Source organism: Meriones unguiculatus, chromosome 4 (assembly GCF_030254825.1).
Source record: "Meriones unguiculatus strain TT.TT164.6M chromosome 4, Bangor_MerUng_6.1, whole genome shotgun sequence".
Classification (NCBI taxonomy): Eukaryota; Metazoa; Chordata; class Mammalia; order Rodentia; family Muridae; genus Meriones; species Meriones unguiculatus.
Genome location: NC_083352.1, coordinates 69,317,670 through 69,333,654, shown reverse-complemented (window position 1 = coordinate 69,333,654; position 15,985 = coordinate 69,317,670). Strand labels below are relative to the sequence as shown.

The following is a 15,985-nucleotide window of genomic DNA, read 5'->3' as shown; positions in this document are numbered from 1 at the left end:
ATTTGGAAGATCTAGTTTGATTTAACCTTTTTAAGCAAATTGTAAAATTATGTTAATAGAGCTAGAATATCCATAGAGATTATCCTATAGATAATTAATTATGATTTCATGAGTTAAATTACCTTTTGTTTTTTGTTTTTTCAAGACAGGGTTTCTCTGTGTAGCCTTGGTTGTCCTGGACTCGCTTTGTACACCAGGCTGACCTTGAATTAACAGAAATTGGACTGCCTCTGCCTCCCTGAGTGCTGGGATGACAGGTGTGAACCACCACCGACCGCGCCTGGCATATATTCTTATCTTTATAAATTTTACTTTTTTCCCCCTTAACCTTTGGCTATACTTTTTTTTTTTTTAATGTGGGTAATTAAGTATTGGAGGACTTAGGATTCCTACAATAATTTTCCAAAATAAATAAAGTCCCTTGTGGCTAGGGATATAGTTTAGTGGATAGAGTTTGCCAGTCATGTGCAAAAGCCCTTGGCTCAACCCCTAGCACAATAAATAAAATGAAAGTTACTGTTTTCGCCAACTCTTGCTTGGAAGAAATGTTCTAGTCTTGAACTTTGTTAGAGTGATACTGATAAATTGGGTATTTTAACAATAATCAAAAATACTAATGTTGGGTTGCTTTGTCATTGTTGAAGTGAGTATAACATTGTGCAAATTGAGAAATTACTTAAAATTTGTAATATAATATGACAAATAGCTTTAACAGTAGCAATGAGACACAAATCATCAGTTTATATCAAATGTATATTTTTGCCAGATTTCAGATAAAAAAGGACCTAAATTGTTTATTATATTTACTATAATGTCTAATATAATATTAATTTGTAAACCAATCCAGTAGCTGCCTCTAAAATTACTATGTACTGTATACTTTAAAGAGTTTTCCTAATTTGTTTTATAAAAATTACACATTGTTAAGGTAGGAACTTAACTAGTATATTAAATATTAATAAGTTCTTAGTTCTTTGGTTCACTGCTAGGGTTAGATAGTATTTGTGGGAGTCACAGATAAGCAAAAAGCATCATTATTAAATATGTGGAATTATAGGTCAGTGATAAAAATTAAGAAGGAGAAAATAAAAGAACTTAAAGAAATGTACGTGAAAATCGTAAACTATAGTCCAGCCTCAGCTGACGTCTTCCAGATTAGTAAGTAGGAACCTCTTTCTAGCCCGAGCCCTGTCCTCCTCCTCCTTTTTTTCTGAAAAGAATCTGTGTAGCTCAGATTATCCTTCAACTCATCTATCATCTTCCCTCAGCCTCCCTAGGGCTAGGATTTTTACATGTATGAACTAGCATGCGTGGTCTAACATCTTCATGTATAGTTTTACCAAAAATGGTTAAATACTTAATTATTTTCATTGCAACTTATGATGCAAATTTGGAAAAATTCAGATCTCTAAATTATTACTTTATCTACCAGTGGAAGTAGTGACACTAAAATAGAAATATCCCTTACCAATTTTCCTGTCACTGTCCTTTATATTCAAAGATGACACTTCTGAGTTATTAGCCTGTGATTTCTTGTACCTTCTTGAGTTTAGTCATCAGTAACACAACTCTTAGCCTCATTGAGGGTCATCATTTAAGTTTGAGGTCAGTTTAGTTTGAAATTGACCTGGAGTCTTTACTCACAATGATCACATCTATTTCATCAGTGTTTTTGAATAGTATAATTGATTCTCTTTATTTAAAGCTACTCTATATAGTGTTGTGCAGTGTTTTATTGACTATTATTTGTAGTTCATGTTTTCTACAGTTTGGAATTCTTTCTTGGTGTTAGAACTTTGTAAATTGATAAACTACATTCTAAGACCCTATTGCCAGATGTTCTGTTTTCCAGAGGCAGGTAAGTGACAGCTGAGGTCAGATGTAACCAAAAAATAAGGGGGGGGCGGATCTTTTAATCATATAGGACCATTATTCAAATATCTGCTATTAGGTTCTTCAGCTCAATAGTTAGTAAGTAAAAAGGATCTAGGAAGTGTGATTGAACTTCCTGGGTCCGAATCCTTTACTAGAAGGAATGAAAAGATAGCTGAGATAATTCTTTTCTGTTTTTTGTTTCTGTAAAGAATATGTATTTTACTCAGTAACTGAAATAAATGTTGGTCTTACTCGGATATATCAGAAGCATTTCTTTCTCTTTTGACGCTGTCATGTAGAAAGTCCTTTGATGACACTGTTCATTTAGAGAATACCTAATGATCCTTCCAGTAAAGTGATATTACAAAGTAGTTCTCCCTGGGTTTGTTTTTGTTTTTGTTTTCTATAGTTGAGTTCCTTGTACCATTAAATGCCATCTTTTTTCTGCCTTTTTTGGGTAATTATATTTCTACTTGAGCCTAGTTTGGACATTGTTGAATTCTGTTTGAGCTATGTATTAGGTTAAAAGAGGACATCAGGCTTGGGGAAACTCATCGTAGGTCTAGACTAACACCCACATTTTCCAAGGGTTCTTGTCTTTTGGTCTGGTACCCATCCTTCCAGCCAAGTAGTGATTCCCTAATTAATCCCAAGGGGTTTCCCCATCCTAATGAAGCTGTAAAGTGAGAGCAGAAGTGCTGCCTTGAGAGACATCCAGAAAATAGTAGGTTTCAACTTTCCTCAGCTTGCCTGGCTTTGGTGAATAGGGGAGTGTTGACAGCAGTCTTGAGGCCTCTTGGCAGAGAATAAGGGTCAGAGAACTCAAGCAGGTGTCCAGGTCCCGACTTGCCTCGTTAGGGAGAATTCAGCCTTGTCTGTCTGGTTGGCAGGGCACACGTAAGTCACTGAGACCCAGCATTTCAGCAGTTGGCAGAAGTGGTGATATAAAAGAACAGCTGCAAGTGAGACCCAGCCTAGCTCTGAAGAGATCAACCATTCACTTCACTTGGAGGAAAGAGAGAAGGAAGGAAGCCTAGGGCTTAGCAGGGTAAGTTACTTTCCCATCAATCTGTCTGCGTAGTTCATTTTATAATTCTGTAAAGTATTTATCACTTGAGGGAGTGTTAATCACTGATTAAGCAGCTAGTGTGGTCAGAATAGCACTATTCTAAGTGTATTTTTCCTACTTCTCCCCACATTTGGGGGTTTTGTTCTTTGGTTTTTGAGATAGCATCCAGATAGGCCTCCAATTAATAATCATCTTGCCTCAGCTTCCTGAATGTTAGAACAAGTGTTCATCCCCATGGAAGTTTTCCCCACCATCCAAAAGATGTTTTATATTTACTGATGGACTTGAGAAACTTTGGTGGCATCTCCTGGTGTGGAGAATATGGCTGTATCTTACACGAAATAAGGGCTTTGTTAACGAGGAAAGAGAAAGGGGGGAGCGTGCTGTTTAGGAATAGGTTAATGTTTTAGGGTAGATGTTAGGGATGAAGGATAAGATTTTTTTTCTAAGAGCCAGCTACTGTAGTCACAGCTGTTTTCTGTAAGTCATTCAGACATGGCTAGAAGAAAAAGTTAGGTAATCTCTTTTGTAAATAAAGTAGGCTGAACTCTGGGGAGTTCTGAGTGCTTACCAAAGCTCGCTCTGGTTTCACCCTTCCATATCCTCTGGGTCATGTCTTTTGTCTCCTCCGCACTTCCTCACTTTTGCTTTTCTCAGTTTATATCCCTTGAACTTGGAGGAGCCTGGGACTCTGGGAAACCTAGAACTAGGGTCTGGGTATGCGATACACAAATTCAGAAATGATTGGTTCAACATAAAGACACACACACATAAATATGTAAAGACCAGACTTCTCATTCCTACATTTTCACCTTCCTGTCATAAAGCCAGTACATTTAGAACATAAGTAATCAGTGTGCTCTGGATATAGAGCAGTTTGGTATTAGGGATTCACCGTAACCACTTTTTCCTCCAGGTGTTGTGCTGCTTTTGATTTCTGTCTAGTCATACCTGACACTCACATTTCTGAGTGAATCTGCTTTTGGAGGAAGGCTTTTTTTTTTTTAAGATTTTATTTATTCTTTATACATCATTATGTCTATGCACCAAATCTCACTATAGATGGTTATGAGCCACCATGTGGTTGCTGAGAATTGAACTCAGGACCTTTGGAAGAACAGCCACTGTTTATTTTTTTTTAATTTTTTTTAATTTTTTATTTAACTTTTATTAATTACACTTTATTCATTTTGTATCCCCCCATAAGCCCCTCCCTCCTCCCCTCCCGGTCCCCCTTCCCCCCTCCCCCCCTTTCTGCATGCATGCCCCTCCCCAAGTCCACTGATAGGGGAGGTCCTCCTCTCCTTTCTGATCTTATAGCCACTGTTTCTTAACCTCTGAGCCATCTCTCTAGCCCGGAGGACAGCATTATAAATGAAAGGAAGTATTAACTGTCTGGACTTAATTGCTTCCACTGTGGCAAAAAGTTACAGTTTAGTTTCAGGAAGATCCTCATTATAAACCCTTGGATGTAAGTCTTTATATCTGTCACCTGGCAAATTGCTGGAGCATTTAAATGCTTTTTTTGTTTTGTTTTGTTTTTTTTAAGAATACAGTGATTCTGGAAACACTAAACATAGGAGCATGTGTGATGATTAAAAATGGATGGCAGAGAGCTGGATATAGCTCAGAGTATTAGCCTAACATTTATCAAGCACTGGGTTTGGTCCTCAGCACTTCGTAAATTGGGTGTGGTAGAGCATGCTTGTAATTACAACACTAGCAAGTGGATATCAAAGAATCAGACCCACCTTCAGCTACACATTTCAGGGCCAGCTACTGGGAGTTTGCTCAGTGGCAGACTACTTTCTTGGTATAGTCCTAGGTTTGATCCCTAGCATAATGGAAGGAAGGATAAATTAGAGGCATAATCCAGTCTTTTTTTTTTTTTTTTTTTTTTGAAATGGGGTTCAGAAATATGAAAAGAAAGAGTGCTCCCATCTACTCTTTGGTAAAGGGACATAACTCATAAAGCTAAAGACAGTATGTTTTCACTAGGTCCAATGTCCTTGCTGATATTCGTGTAAAGAATATAGATGAACTCTGTCTTTGTTTTATGGACATTTCTCAGTTTGAGGAGAGATACTAGAAAGGAGGATGGAAACATAAGGATGAAGAGAAAGAAAGTACAAGAGAAAGAAAGAAGTTGATTCTTCCATTAGCTTCAGGCCATGAATTTATAAGAGCAGCATTTAATACATGTGTATGAACTGGATGATTCTGGAAATAATTTTATTGATTTTTTTTTTTTGTCACCTGTGTACATTTTGCAGCTGCATGATAATTCTGGAAACTTCCCTTTAAAAAAAAATATGATTGAGAAGGATCAACTGTCAGGCCATTTTTATAACAAAACATGATCCCTAACATGAACTTTGTTACATTCTTGGCAGTAGAACCAACGGCTGCCAGTGTTTTATCCTCTATCCTTTGCTTGTCCCTGGAGACAGTAAATGTGGATATTAATAACTTTAGCCTTTCCACGTCTACAGATATCATTATTTCTTAAGTTTTTCAGGTTGAGAAGAAATTCACATATAAAATTAAAAATTTTACAGTGACCAGTTAAATGACATTTAGTGCTCTATGGTTATAGCTTAGTTGGTATTGTGCTTGCCTGGTGTGTTATGAAGCCCTAGGTTTCATTCTCATCCCTCCGAAGCCCAGCATGGTGGTGCATAATCAGAACACTCAGGAGACAGAGGCAGAAGAATCAACATTTGAAGTTCATTTTCATAGGAAATTTGAAATCAGCTTGGGATACTTTGAATCTTATCTTAATTAATTTAAAAAAATGAGTATATTTACAGTGTTCTACAACCTCTATCTAGATCTAAAACATTTTCTTTCCTTAAAAAAAAAAAATTGACTGAGGCATTTATTCCTCACTTACTCTATCCAGTCCCTAATAAGTGTCAGTCTACTGTCTTTTGAATGTACCCCTCCTTTTTTTTTTTTTTTTTTTTTTTTGTTCCTTCATATAAATCCTAGTGTTCATCATTCATCCATTATTGGACCTTTAGTTTACTCTACTTTTTAACTATTCTCAACAGTGTTGTTATGAACATTCGCAAGAAAATATTCATTAGGTAAACATTTTCAGTTGTTGGGAGGTGCATACCCTAGAATGAAATTACTTTGTCATGTATTAACTCTGTGTTATTTCCTTTTTTTTTTTTTTCTTGTAAGACACTGCATTCCTAGCTAGCCTCAAAATCACTGTAGTGTAGGCAGTCTAGAATTTGTGGCAATCTTCTTGCCCCTCAAGTATTGAGATAATGGGTAAGAGCCATACATCACCTCTTTTTATTTTGTCTTTTTTTGGGGGGTGGGGGCTGAAAGTATGTTTCATTATAGTTCTGATTGGAAATTTGTTAATGACCAATGGACATGTTTTCTTCTGCTTATTTTCTATTGCATATATTCTATGAAAAAATGTCTACTTAAATATCCTGTGCCTTTTTTTAGTACTTTTTTTTTAATTTTTGAGAATTTCAGGCATGTATATAATATAGTTTGATCAGGTGCAACTCTCATTCTTCCCCTCAGCTTCTCTTGGACCTTCCACATACAACATGGCCCACTCCCAAATTTACTTTTTTGTTTGTTTTTGTGTTTTTGAAACAGGATTTCTCTGGTAGCCTTGGCTGTCCTGGAATTCACTCTGTAGACCAGACTGGCCTCAGACTCAGAGGTCCACCTGCCTTTTTCATCCTGAGTACTGAAATTAAAGGCATGTGCTACCACCACCCAGCTAATTTACTTCTTTTTAAAATAGCCCATTGAGTCCAGTTAGTGATGCCTGTATGTATATAGGTTTTCAGCCATCCACTAGAACATGAGCAACCTTCCAGGGACCATGGCTCTTCATATAGGGGTCAGACCTCCTGAATTCTTTTTTGCATATGCTAGAATTTTGACTGGCTTGATCATCTGTGGATCTTGTACAGGTAACCACAGTCTGTGATTTTATGACGACAATACCATGTCATGTCCAGAAGACAGCATTTTATGGCATTTCTTCACATCCTCCAGTTTTTATTTAAAAGTCCCCTCCCCCAGCCAGTGTTCCCTCAGTCTTGGTGGGGTAGAGTGTGATATAGAAGATAGTTGTCCCATTTAGGCCTGAGCACTCAAAGTCACCTAGTCTTAGCACTTTGACCAATTATGAGTTTCTGCATTAACTACTGTGCATTGCAAGAAGTTTCTCTGACCAGGATTGAGAGCAGTACAAATCTATGGGTATGAATGTAAACACTTCAAAAGCATTTTGACAATGTGGATATTTAGTAAAACAACAGTACTATGTTCCCTGTAGGGCCTTTGAATTCCCCACTCAGGCTTTTGACCAGGTTTACAGTACCAGGAAAGAATTCCTTTTTGTGGAGCTAGCCTCAAATATAATCAAAAAGTAGATGGTTACCTCCTTAATGGTCATGCCACTATTTTATGCTTAGTGAATACATCTTGCCTGGCAGGTTAGTATTTTAGCATTCAGAGTATAACACCAGGTAAGGCCATTGGTATCTTTTCTACCGCAGCAGAGAGCATAGCATCTCTGGGATGATAGCTAGCCAGCAGAGAGAATTGTCTAGTCAGTTCTGTATCTCTTGTAACCAAAATATGTATTGTGTTCTGCTATAGGGCTTCAATATCAAGTTAGGAAATACATTGTCTATGTTTAGTGGGGTTGTTTGTTGTTCATAGAAGTTGGGAGGTGCAGTGTTTTGAGGAAAGTTCTCCCTGTGTAGCCCTGCGCTGGCAACGTAGACCAGGCTGACATGGAATTCACAGGTATCAGCCTGCTCTGCCTCCAAATGCTGGCATTAGAGGCACATACCACCATGGCTGTCAATAAGAGGTTTTTGTTTGTTTGTTTAATTTATACTCTACATATTAATCTGCTTATGATTATATAATTTATATTTTCTCAAATTTTTGGGGCTTCACACTGTTGATGGTATCTATCCACCTATATATACTGTTCTTTATCTTTTTATTTAGATTGATTTATATGTATGAATGTTTTGCCTCCATCTATGTATGTGTACCGCATGTATGCCTGGTCCTCAAGGAGGTCAGAAGAGGGTTGGATCCCCTGAAACTGGAGTTAGTAGTGTTTGTAAATTGCTAGGAATCCTCTGTAAGAGCATCCAGTGTTCTTAACCACAGAGCCATAACTTCAGCCCTTAAGTCATTTTCTGATTAGTTCTCAGATTATTTCTGTCAGTGTTTCTATAGTCCCCTCTTCTTTGTATTCCATAATTCTTTTCCCTGTCTACGTACATTCAGAGTATTCCCATCTTTCAAGGTCAGTTCCACCTGTTTTCTGCTCATGAATTCACCCATAACTTATTTACTGTGGAGAAAATCTTCTGCTTTCTCCCATTAGTGCTTTCTAGAAGACTTCATAATACCTTATATTTTGTATCTGATACCCCATAGATGAAGTACATAGTTTCTTCCTGTTTTGAGATGACAAGATTACATTGTTAAGCCCAGATTGGTTTCAAACTTGAGGTACTCCTTCCTTAGCCTTTACTGATATCATGAGCATATGCCTACATGCCCAACAGAAATACATACTTTTTCATATTTGCCTTTCATATTACAAGTAATTTTACTTGTTTATCAATAAGTATACATTAGGTGAGTGGATGTTTTTGTTTTTTCCAATATGATTCCTTGTGTCTAGGCGCAGGTAAAATAAAAAAGACAAGAAAACAACTTGGGTATCACAGAGTCCCAATTAGATTGTTACTTGAATTCCACAAACACATTGCAGTATGCATTCATACCTAAACATGTGAAATAAAATTTTTAAAAGTTCAAGATACCAGTCCCATTTATCTTAAATATTGTTTGGAGGACAAGCATCAGCCAGATATCATTGCAGGTAATAGATCCAAGTTAGTTAACATTTTCCATTTCTAAACTATCATTAAAGAAAATCCTATCTAGAGTCATACCATCTTTTATCTTAGGGCTGAAACCCTGCCATTTTGATTCATATGTTCGCAGTGTAAAATTAACCTAGATATGCCTAATTTATTCTGCATCCACGTAAAAAAGATTTTACAATTTCTACTCTCTGTTCTCATTTCAAGATTGCCTTTAAATTACTTCATATAATCTTTGATATACTTCTTGAAGACTTTTTGATGAAGATCGTTCATGATTATCAACACCAGTGATTACTGTGCTTTAAATACCTTTATTTTGGGTCTTCAGCAGAGGCATTTCCATCAGTTTTACCTTTTCTTATACTGACCATATTGCCTTCACCCTCCGGGCATATGTCATAGGACAGCTCATCATAGCTGATAAGGTCCTAGTGGATGATTTTGGTGACTAGAGTCATAGCACTAGTTCAGAAGGGGGCAGAGGCTAGCCAGCAGAACAGTCTGCCAAAAGTTAAAATTTATGTTTTATCTTCACAACTAAGATTAGTCAATTTTCCAGCTGCTGATAATTTTGGATACCCAAAACTTGTGTTGCTTTTTCTTCTTTAAGTTAATTTAACAATCTGTACACTGAGACAGATACGGTAGCACACACCTAGGCTACATAGGAACCTGTGTCAAATCCAAAAACAAGAACCAAATTTAATATATTCTTTTTATGAAAAAGTTAGGCTGGGGATGTAGTTCACTTGGTCGAGTACTTGCCTAGCATTCATGGATGTGGTCACACTTGAGAAATAGAGCCAGAGAATCAGGAATTCGAAGTCATCCTCAGCAACATAATGATTAGGGTCCATCCTAGTCTATATGGCCTGTCTTCTCCCGCCTCCTAAAAAAGATCAAACATAGCTAAGTCTAGGGTCTACTTGTTGGAGAGTATTTTTATCTGTTTTATTGGGGTTCTTATACCTCTGCTTCCCTTCACCCTAATCCTTTCCAACACCCCAACACCAGGTAGGAGAAAAAGAAGGTTAGTGGGGAAAAGGGACATAGGTCTGTTAGGTTACTTTCTGCTGGTTAGGGTCTTTGGGTTCCTTGGGGTAAGACCAATCTTTGTAGTCAGGATATCTCCAACTTCTTCTCATCAAACTGCAACAAAAGCAGCCAGGAGCAGCAGAGGGGAAGCGGCCTTCTACTACTTCAGAGTCCTCGCCCCACTCTGGGCTTTGGCATTTATTCCCTCTCAGAATTAAACTATCCACAGCTGGCAAAGATTACGCCCCTCTCAGAGCCTACATGAGGCAAATAGTTTGCTGCTGTGGAAAATCTGAAGCAGTCCTATACCCGACACCTAGGATCTAAACAAAAATATGTTTACATAGCATAACAGTTTTTAAAGAAATCAAAAACTCTTATTACAGGCTACTTCAATTACACCAGTTCCTATCCATTGCCTCTTGAAGGATTTTGTAATTTCTTAATTTGTACATTTATTTACTTGTATATAGAACTTTATTTATCATACAATTAATTGTATGTGATTATTCTCACTTTTGTTTTCATTTTTGATATGGGGTCTTGCCCTGGAACTTTTTATGTTTTCTTCAGTTTCCTGAATGGGCCTCTAGGTTTTAAGTGGTCCCCTCTAATTTTCATAACTGTTTATATCAGTAAGTAATCTGTAACTAGTAAATGTTATAGCCAAGCCTCAGATACTTGAATGTGAAGTAAAAGACCAGGTATCTGAAAACATGAATTCATTTTGTCAAATTCCATTTCTGTTTAGCATCTGGTCCTCAGGTTCATTGGACATGGCTCCACGTTCACAGCGGCGAAAGCACAAGAAACCCCCACCAGTGACTCCCATGGTTGAAATCCCACCAACAGGAGTGTCTCCACTGCCTCCAACCCTCTCAAAACCTGGCCCTAGTATTGATGCACTTGGCTTCATTTCCTTGGACAGTAATGTACCAGGTCTTTCACAGTTGATCCTTCAAAAGCTGAACATGAAAAGCTATGAAGAATACAAGTGAGTGACCAGTACTGAGGAGAAGCCATAGTCATCTTTAGTACCACTCATATCAGAAGGTGGAAGAGTATAATTTGGGTATTTTCTCATTCTGACCTTTGTCAGTTTCTGTAGAAGAAATATAATTTGCTTAAGAAAAACGGAAGTGGGATATGTTTGAGATTACATAAAAATGTATATGAGACAAAGGAGAGGCACAGGAGATTTGGGGGATACTCGTCCCTGTTGCACCTTCTTCTGTACTATCTCTACAGGTTGGTGATAGATGGGGGAACCCCAGTATCAAGCTTTGGATTTCGATGTCAACAAGAAATGTTCCAGAGGATGGAGGACACATTCCGATTCTGTGCTTACTGTAAAGCACTCCCTCATGGCCTTTCCAATTACAAGGTTCTCCGGCACTGTAAGAGGTGACTTGTTGGGTGCTAGGGAATGTTCAGAAATAACCGTATACTAAGTCCTTATTCCAAGAAGAACAATTCTAAGGAGTTTTGTTTGGTTGGTTTTGTTTTGGTTATTTTTTGGTTTGTTTTCAGAATTAATAACTCATTTTATGTGGCCCCAGTTTTAATTCTGTTTATTTTTGGTATTGTGGGAGAAGAAATAACACTCTTCCTACTTTCTTCCTGAGTCCACAGAAGGTAAGATCACATTTGTTCTAAGAAGGTTGAGTTTGAGTTACACGTAAGAGAAAGCATCAGCAAATGTCTGGGATTTTTTGTTTTTTTTTTGTTTTTTTCTGAAAGAAATTAAAAAACAAACAAAATCAAGTTGTTTTAGATAGGTGGAAATGGGGGCAGCACTCTGTGTGAGAACAACTGGTTCATCTGCCATGTAGCGCCTGTGTCTGGGTTGTCACTTGTCATTCTTCTCCACACCATTCTCACCTATTCATTAGCCTTTCTTTGTAGGTGCAGGTGTCCAGTTCCTTTCCCTGGACACACCCAATAACCTTTGTGATACAGGAATATGTTTCTTTGGTTCATTCTCTCAGGTGCAGAAATGTCTATTACTGTGATACAGAATGCCAGAGGTCAGATTGGCCAGCACATAGGAAGGTTTGTCAAGAGCTCCGTCTTGTGGCTGTGGATCGTGTCATGGAATGGCTTTTAGTTACAGGTAGAGTAAGGGTGTTTGGAAATTGTTCCAGAATCGCAGTTGCTGGTATTAGTTGGAAAAAAGTAAAAGCATGTTGTTTTAAGAGGAAAATGAGGAACTGTGGCAAGGAATACTTGTGTTTACAGGATGGCAGACTAAATATGGAGGAATTATTGAGGGGAGAATTTCTGTCCAAGGAAGGATTTACTGTTTCTTTCTTAAATCATGGCTTCCTGACTGTGGGTTTGTGCACATGAGTGAAGTGTCCTAGAGGCTGGAAGAGGATATGGATCTCCTAGAGCTGGAATTATAAGCAATTGTGAGCTCCCCAGTTTGGCTGCTGGGAACCAAACTCAGATCCTTTCCAAGAACAGTGTACTCTCTTCTTTCCAGTCCTGTTCACTTAACTCCTCCTCTCCTATAGGTGATTTTGTCCTCCCCTCAGGACCTTGGCCATCGCTGTCTGAAGATATACAGGATTGGGATACTTGGTTTTCAATGAGGGGTTTACAGCTAGAGTCTACACTGAATGCTGTTCTCGGTAGCCATGCTATGACCATGCTTTGGGCCAGTCTACAAAGGCCACAGCCAGACCCAGATGTCCTGCATGGCTCTTTGAAGCGGTTGATAACGGATGTTCTGTCACGGCCCTTGACCCTGGGGCTAGGGCTTCGGACTTTGGCAATAGATGTTGCAAAGACTGGGGGAAGCACATTGCATGTGGTTGGTGCTTCCCACGTGGAGACATTTCTCATTCATTCTGGAGATTATGATGAGCTTGGCTATATGTTTCCTGAACACCTTGGCTTCCATGTGATCATGGTGGGTGTGGATGTGGGTACCAACCTTTTACAGAGTTCACCGACCTTACCCCTGGAGCCTGGAACAATTCAGCTTAGTGGCCACAGGGCCCTGTATCATGACTTCTGGGAAGAGCAGATAGAGACTGGGAATCTAGCCCGTCCAGATTTGGTGGCTGCATTCCATCCAGGTAAGAGCTATTCATTCATTCAGAGGAGCTGATAATTTTCCATCCTGCATTACGTCCGAGTTAGGGTTTCTATTGCTGGGATGAAACACCATGACCGAAAGAAAGTTGGGGAGGAAAGGGTTCATTCAGCTTATACTTCCACGTTGCAATCCATCACTGAAGGAAGTCAGAGCAGGAACTCAAGCAGGGCAGGAACCTGGAAAAGCAGGAGCTGATATAGAGGTCATGGACTTGTGCTGCTTACTGGCTTGCCTCGCACAGCTTGATCAGCCCACTTTATCATAGAACCCAGCCCAGGAATGGCACCAGCCACAATGGACTGGGCCCTCCCCTGTCAGTCACTGTTTTAGCTAGGGTTTTACTGCTGTGAAGAGACACCACGACCACAGCAACTCTTGTAAAGGAAGACATTTAATTGGGGCTGGCTTAAGTTTAAGTTTCAGGGGTTTAGTCCATTATCATCATGGTGGCATGGCAGCATACAGGCAGACATGGTACTGGGAAAGGAACTGAGAGTTCAACATCTTGATCCACAGTCAGGAGAAGGGTACTGTGTTTCATACTGGGTGTAGCTTGAGCACAGGAGGCCTCAAAGACTGTTCCCAGTGATACATTTCCTCCAACAAGGCCACACCTACTCCAATACTACTGGTACGTATGCACCAAGTGAACACTTGGGTCAATGGGAGCCATACCTAGTCAAACCACCACAATAACTAATTAAGAAAATGCCAGCTGGCCTCAGTGGTGCATGCCTGTAATCCCAGCACCCAGGGAGGCAGAGACAGGTGGATCTCTTGAGTTCTAGGCCAGCCTGGTCTACAAAGTCTACAAAGCAAAAGCTACACAGCCAGAGCTACACAGAGAAACCCTGTCTCGAAAAACAATAACCAAAATAAAAGAAAGAAAGAGAAAGAAGAAAGAGAGAGAGAAAGAAAGAAAAAAGAAATGCCCTTGCTGGATCTTATGGAGGCATTTTCTTAATTGAGGTTTCCTCCTTTTCTGATGACTCTAGCCTGTGTCAGGTTGACACAAAACTAGCCAGGATAATTTACTTATTTTACTCTTCATTTGGTCCTTATTCATTTCTTTTGGGCCTCATTAAATACAGTATAAAGATGAGCTTGGTTGATCATTGGTTTACTTTTTTTTTTTTTTTTTCATTGAAGAACTGGTAGCTCATGATGGTGAGAACTGGGCATGAACAAACAGCATGAGGGTTGAGTAGATAAAATCAAAGTATCCTGCTCTCAGGATGTACTCTGCCTCTCTTCCATCCCTTCCTTTTTCCATTCTTGTTCTTTAGGTTTCCATTCCTCCCCAATCTTGATGGAAGCTTGGCTACCTACCCTGCTGCTACTTCGTGACTTTGAGATCCCGACATTGATTACTGTTTACAGGTTTTTACCTATTTCTGTTTGTGATCCTTTTTGGATTTACTTTTTCCTATACATAGATGAACCCATTTGCCCATCTATCTTATAAAGATGTTCTTATTTCCTCTAAAAAAAATTCTGGAAACAGTCCTTTGCTACATAAGGGATTTGTTGAGACATTTGGGAGGAAAAAAATAGTTCTTGCTTAGTACAGCTTTAGATAATTTTGGGGGTTGAGCTGTTTCTGTTCTCTCATACTCAGTAGAGGGATTTTCCTTCTCTCTTGCCAGCCAACAAGAATTGGAAGCCTCTTTGCAGATTTTGGTGGACTTGGATACACACATCATTGCTTGTGGAGCTAATCCTTTCACATCTCTCAAACCGGAACAAGTCTATTCTAACCCAAATAAGCAACCAGTATACAGCAGTGCCTACTACATCATGTTTCTTGGAAGTTCCTCCTACCAACTAGATAAGAAGCAATTAGAAGAAAAAGCTGATGATTTTTCAATAATTGAACCACATCCTAACTGAATTCCTGGAAAATGGAAGCTTAATCAAATTACCCTATTGATTTTGAATTTTTGCCAGCTTTGAACCCCTATTGTGTGCTAAACCTTATCCACAGTCCAAGTAAAAATTCTAAACCAATGAGAGCTCTGACCAGACTGATTTCTGGGTTTTCCCCTAGAAACTGGGCATTGAACCCAGGGCCTTGTTCATGCTAGTTAAGTGCTTTACCATTGAGCTACATTTTGTCATTCATTCATTTACTCATTCATGCATTCATTCATTGATTCATTTGAGACAGGGTGATGTTAAGTTGCCTGGGCTGGCCTTGAATTTATTAACATCTGCCTCAGCCTCACAAATAGCAGGGATTGTAGGCCTGAAACCTCTGTGAAAAAGGAGGAGGGAAAAAAAGGACATTTATTTCTCAAAGTTCTAGATTCTTAGAATCCATGAAGGTTTGATGTCTGGTAAAGGCCATTTCCTGGTTTATAGAAGGCAGCGTCTTTCTTACTTTGCTCTCAACTGGTAGAAGTGCATCCAAACTCCATTCTGTCTGTCTCTTAATCCAGGACAGTAATCCCATACACTAGGATAGTGCTCTGATGGCTTAGCTATCTCCGAACGACCTCACTGTCTTAATACCATCATCTTGGAGACAAAGACTTCAAAAAATAATTTTGAAGGGAATACATATATTCAGACCATAGCAAAAGTTTGAAAAACAAATCCTTACTATTTATGAGTCACCTGATTCTTAACAAGGATCAAAGAGATCTTCTTTCTTCCTTTTCTTCCTTCCGACAGGCTTTCTGTATGGCTGTCCTGGAACTCACTCTGTAGAACAGGCTGAAGAATAGACTTTTCAAGAAATGTCGCTGGAACAATTGGATAGCCACATTCAAAAGAATAAAGTTGGAGACCAAATTCATATGATGTAAAATGAGTTGTGGGACATGCCTGGAACTCCAGTTCAAGTGCTGGTATGGCTGAGGTTCAGGAATTGGGAGGCTGTTCTGGCTACACAGCAAGACTATCTAAAGACAAAAAGCACCAGTACTCAGGAGGTTGAGGCAGAAGGATCCAGTCAAACTTATCTGTGGCAGCACAGCAAGTTTGAGTCCGGCTTGAGCT

At 39.0% G+C, this 15,985-nt stretch overlaps 1 protein-coding gene across 3 annotated transcripts; it reads left to right on the top strand.

Annotated features, from left to right (window-relative positions):
- Positions 1-128: 128 nt before the first annotated feature.
- Positions 129-14,992, top strand: Mss51 (MSS51 mitochondrial translational activator). 3 transcript variants are annotated; one of them, XM_021642933.2, is made up of 7 exons: positions 129-2,923; positions 10,634-10,876; positions 11,131-11,286; positions 11,871-11,995; positions 12,399-12,965; positions 14,272-14,365; positions 14,632-14,992. In XM_021642933.2, the coding sequence occupies exons 2-7, from the start codon at positions 10,659-10,661 to the stop codon at positions 14,873-14,875; spliced, it is 1,404 nt and encodes a 467-aa protein (XP_021498608.1). In that variant the 5' UTR covers positions 129-2,923; positions 10,634-10,658; the 3' UTR covers positions 14,876-14,992. The 3 variants fall into 3 exon arrangements, 2 of the variants coding, with proteins under 2 accessions (XP_021498608.1, XP_021498607.1); XR_009591430.1 differs by lacking the exon at positions 129-2,923 and having other exon boundaries at positions 6,003-10,876; positions 12,399-13,616; positions 14,632-14,649; XM_021642932.2 differs by lacking the exon at positions 129-2,923 and having other exon boundaries at positions 6,008-10,876.
- Positions 14,993-15,985: the final 993 nt, after the last annotated feature.

Excerpts from the sequence above, each read along its gene's own strand:
- Mss51 (XM_021642932.2), top strand. The coding sequence starts at position 10,599 with ATGAATTCATTTTGTCAAATTCCATTTCTGTTTAGCATCTGGTCCTCA. Across the intron at positions 11,287-11,870 it reads GTTCTCCGGCACTGTAAGAG|GTGCAGAAATGTCTATTACT; the intron begins GTGACTTGTTGG and ends TCATTCTCTCAG. Across the intron at positions 14,366-14,631 it reads ACATTGATTACTGTTTACAG|CCAACAAGAATTGGAAGCCT; the intron begins GTTTTTACCTAT and ends CTCTCTTGCCAG.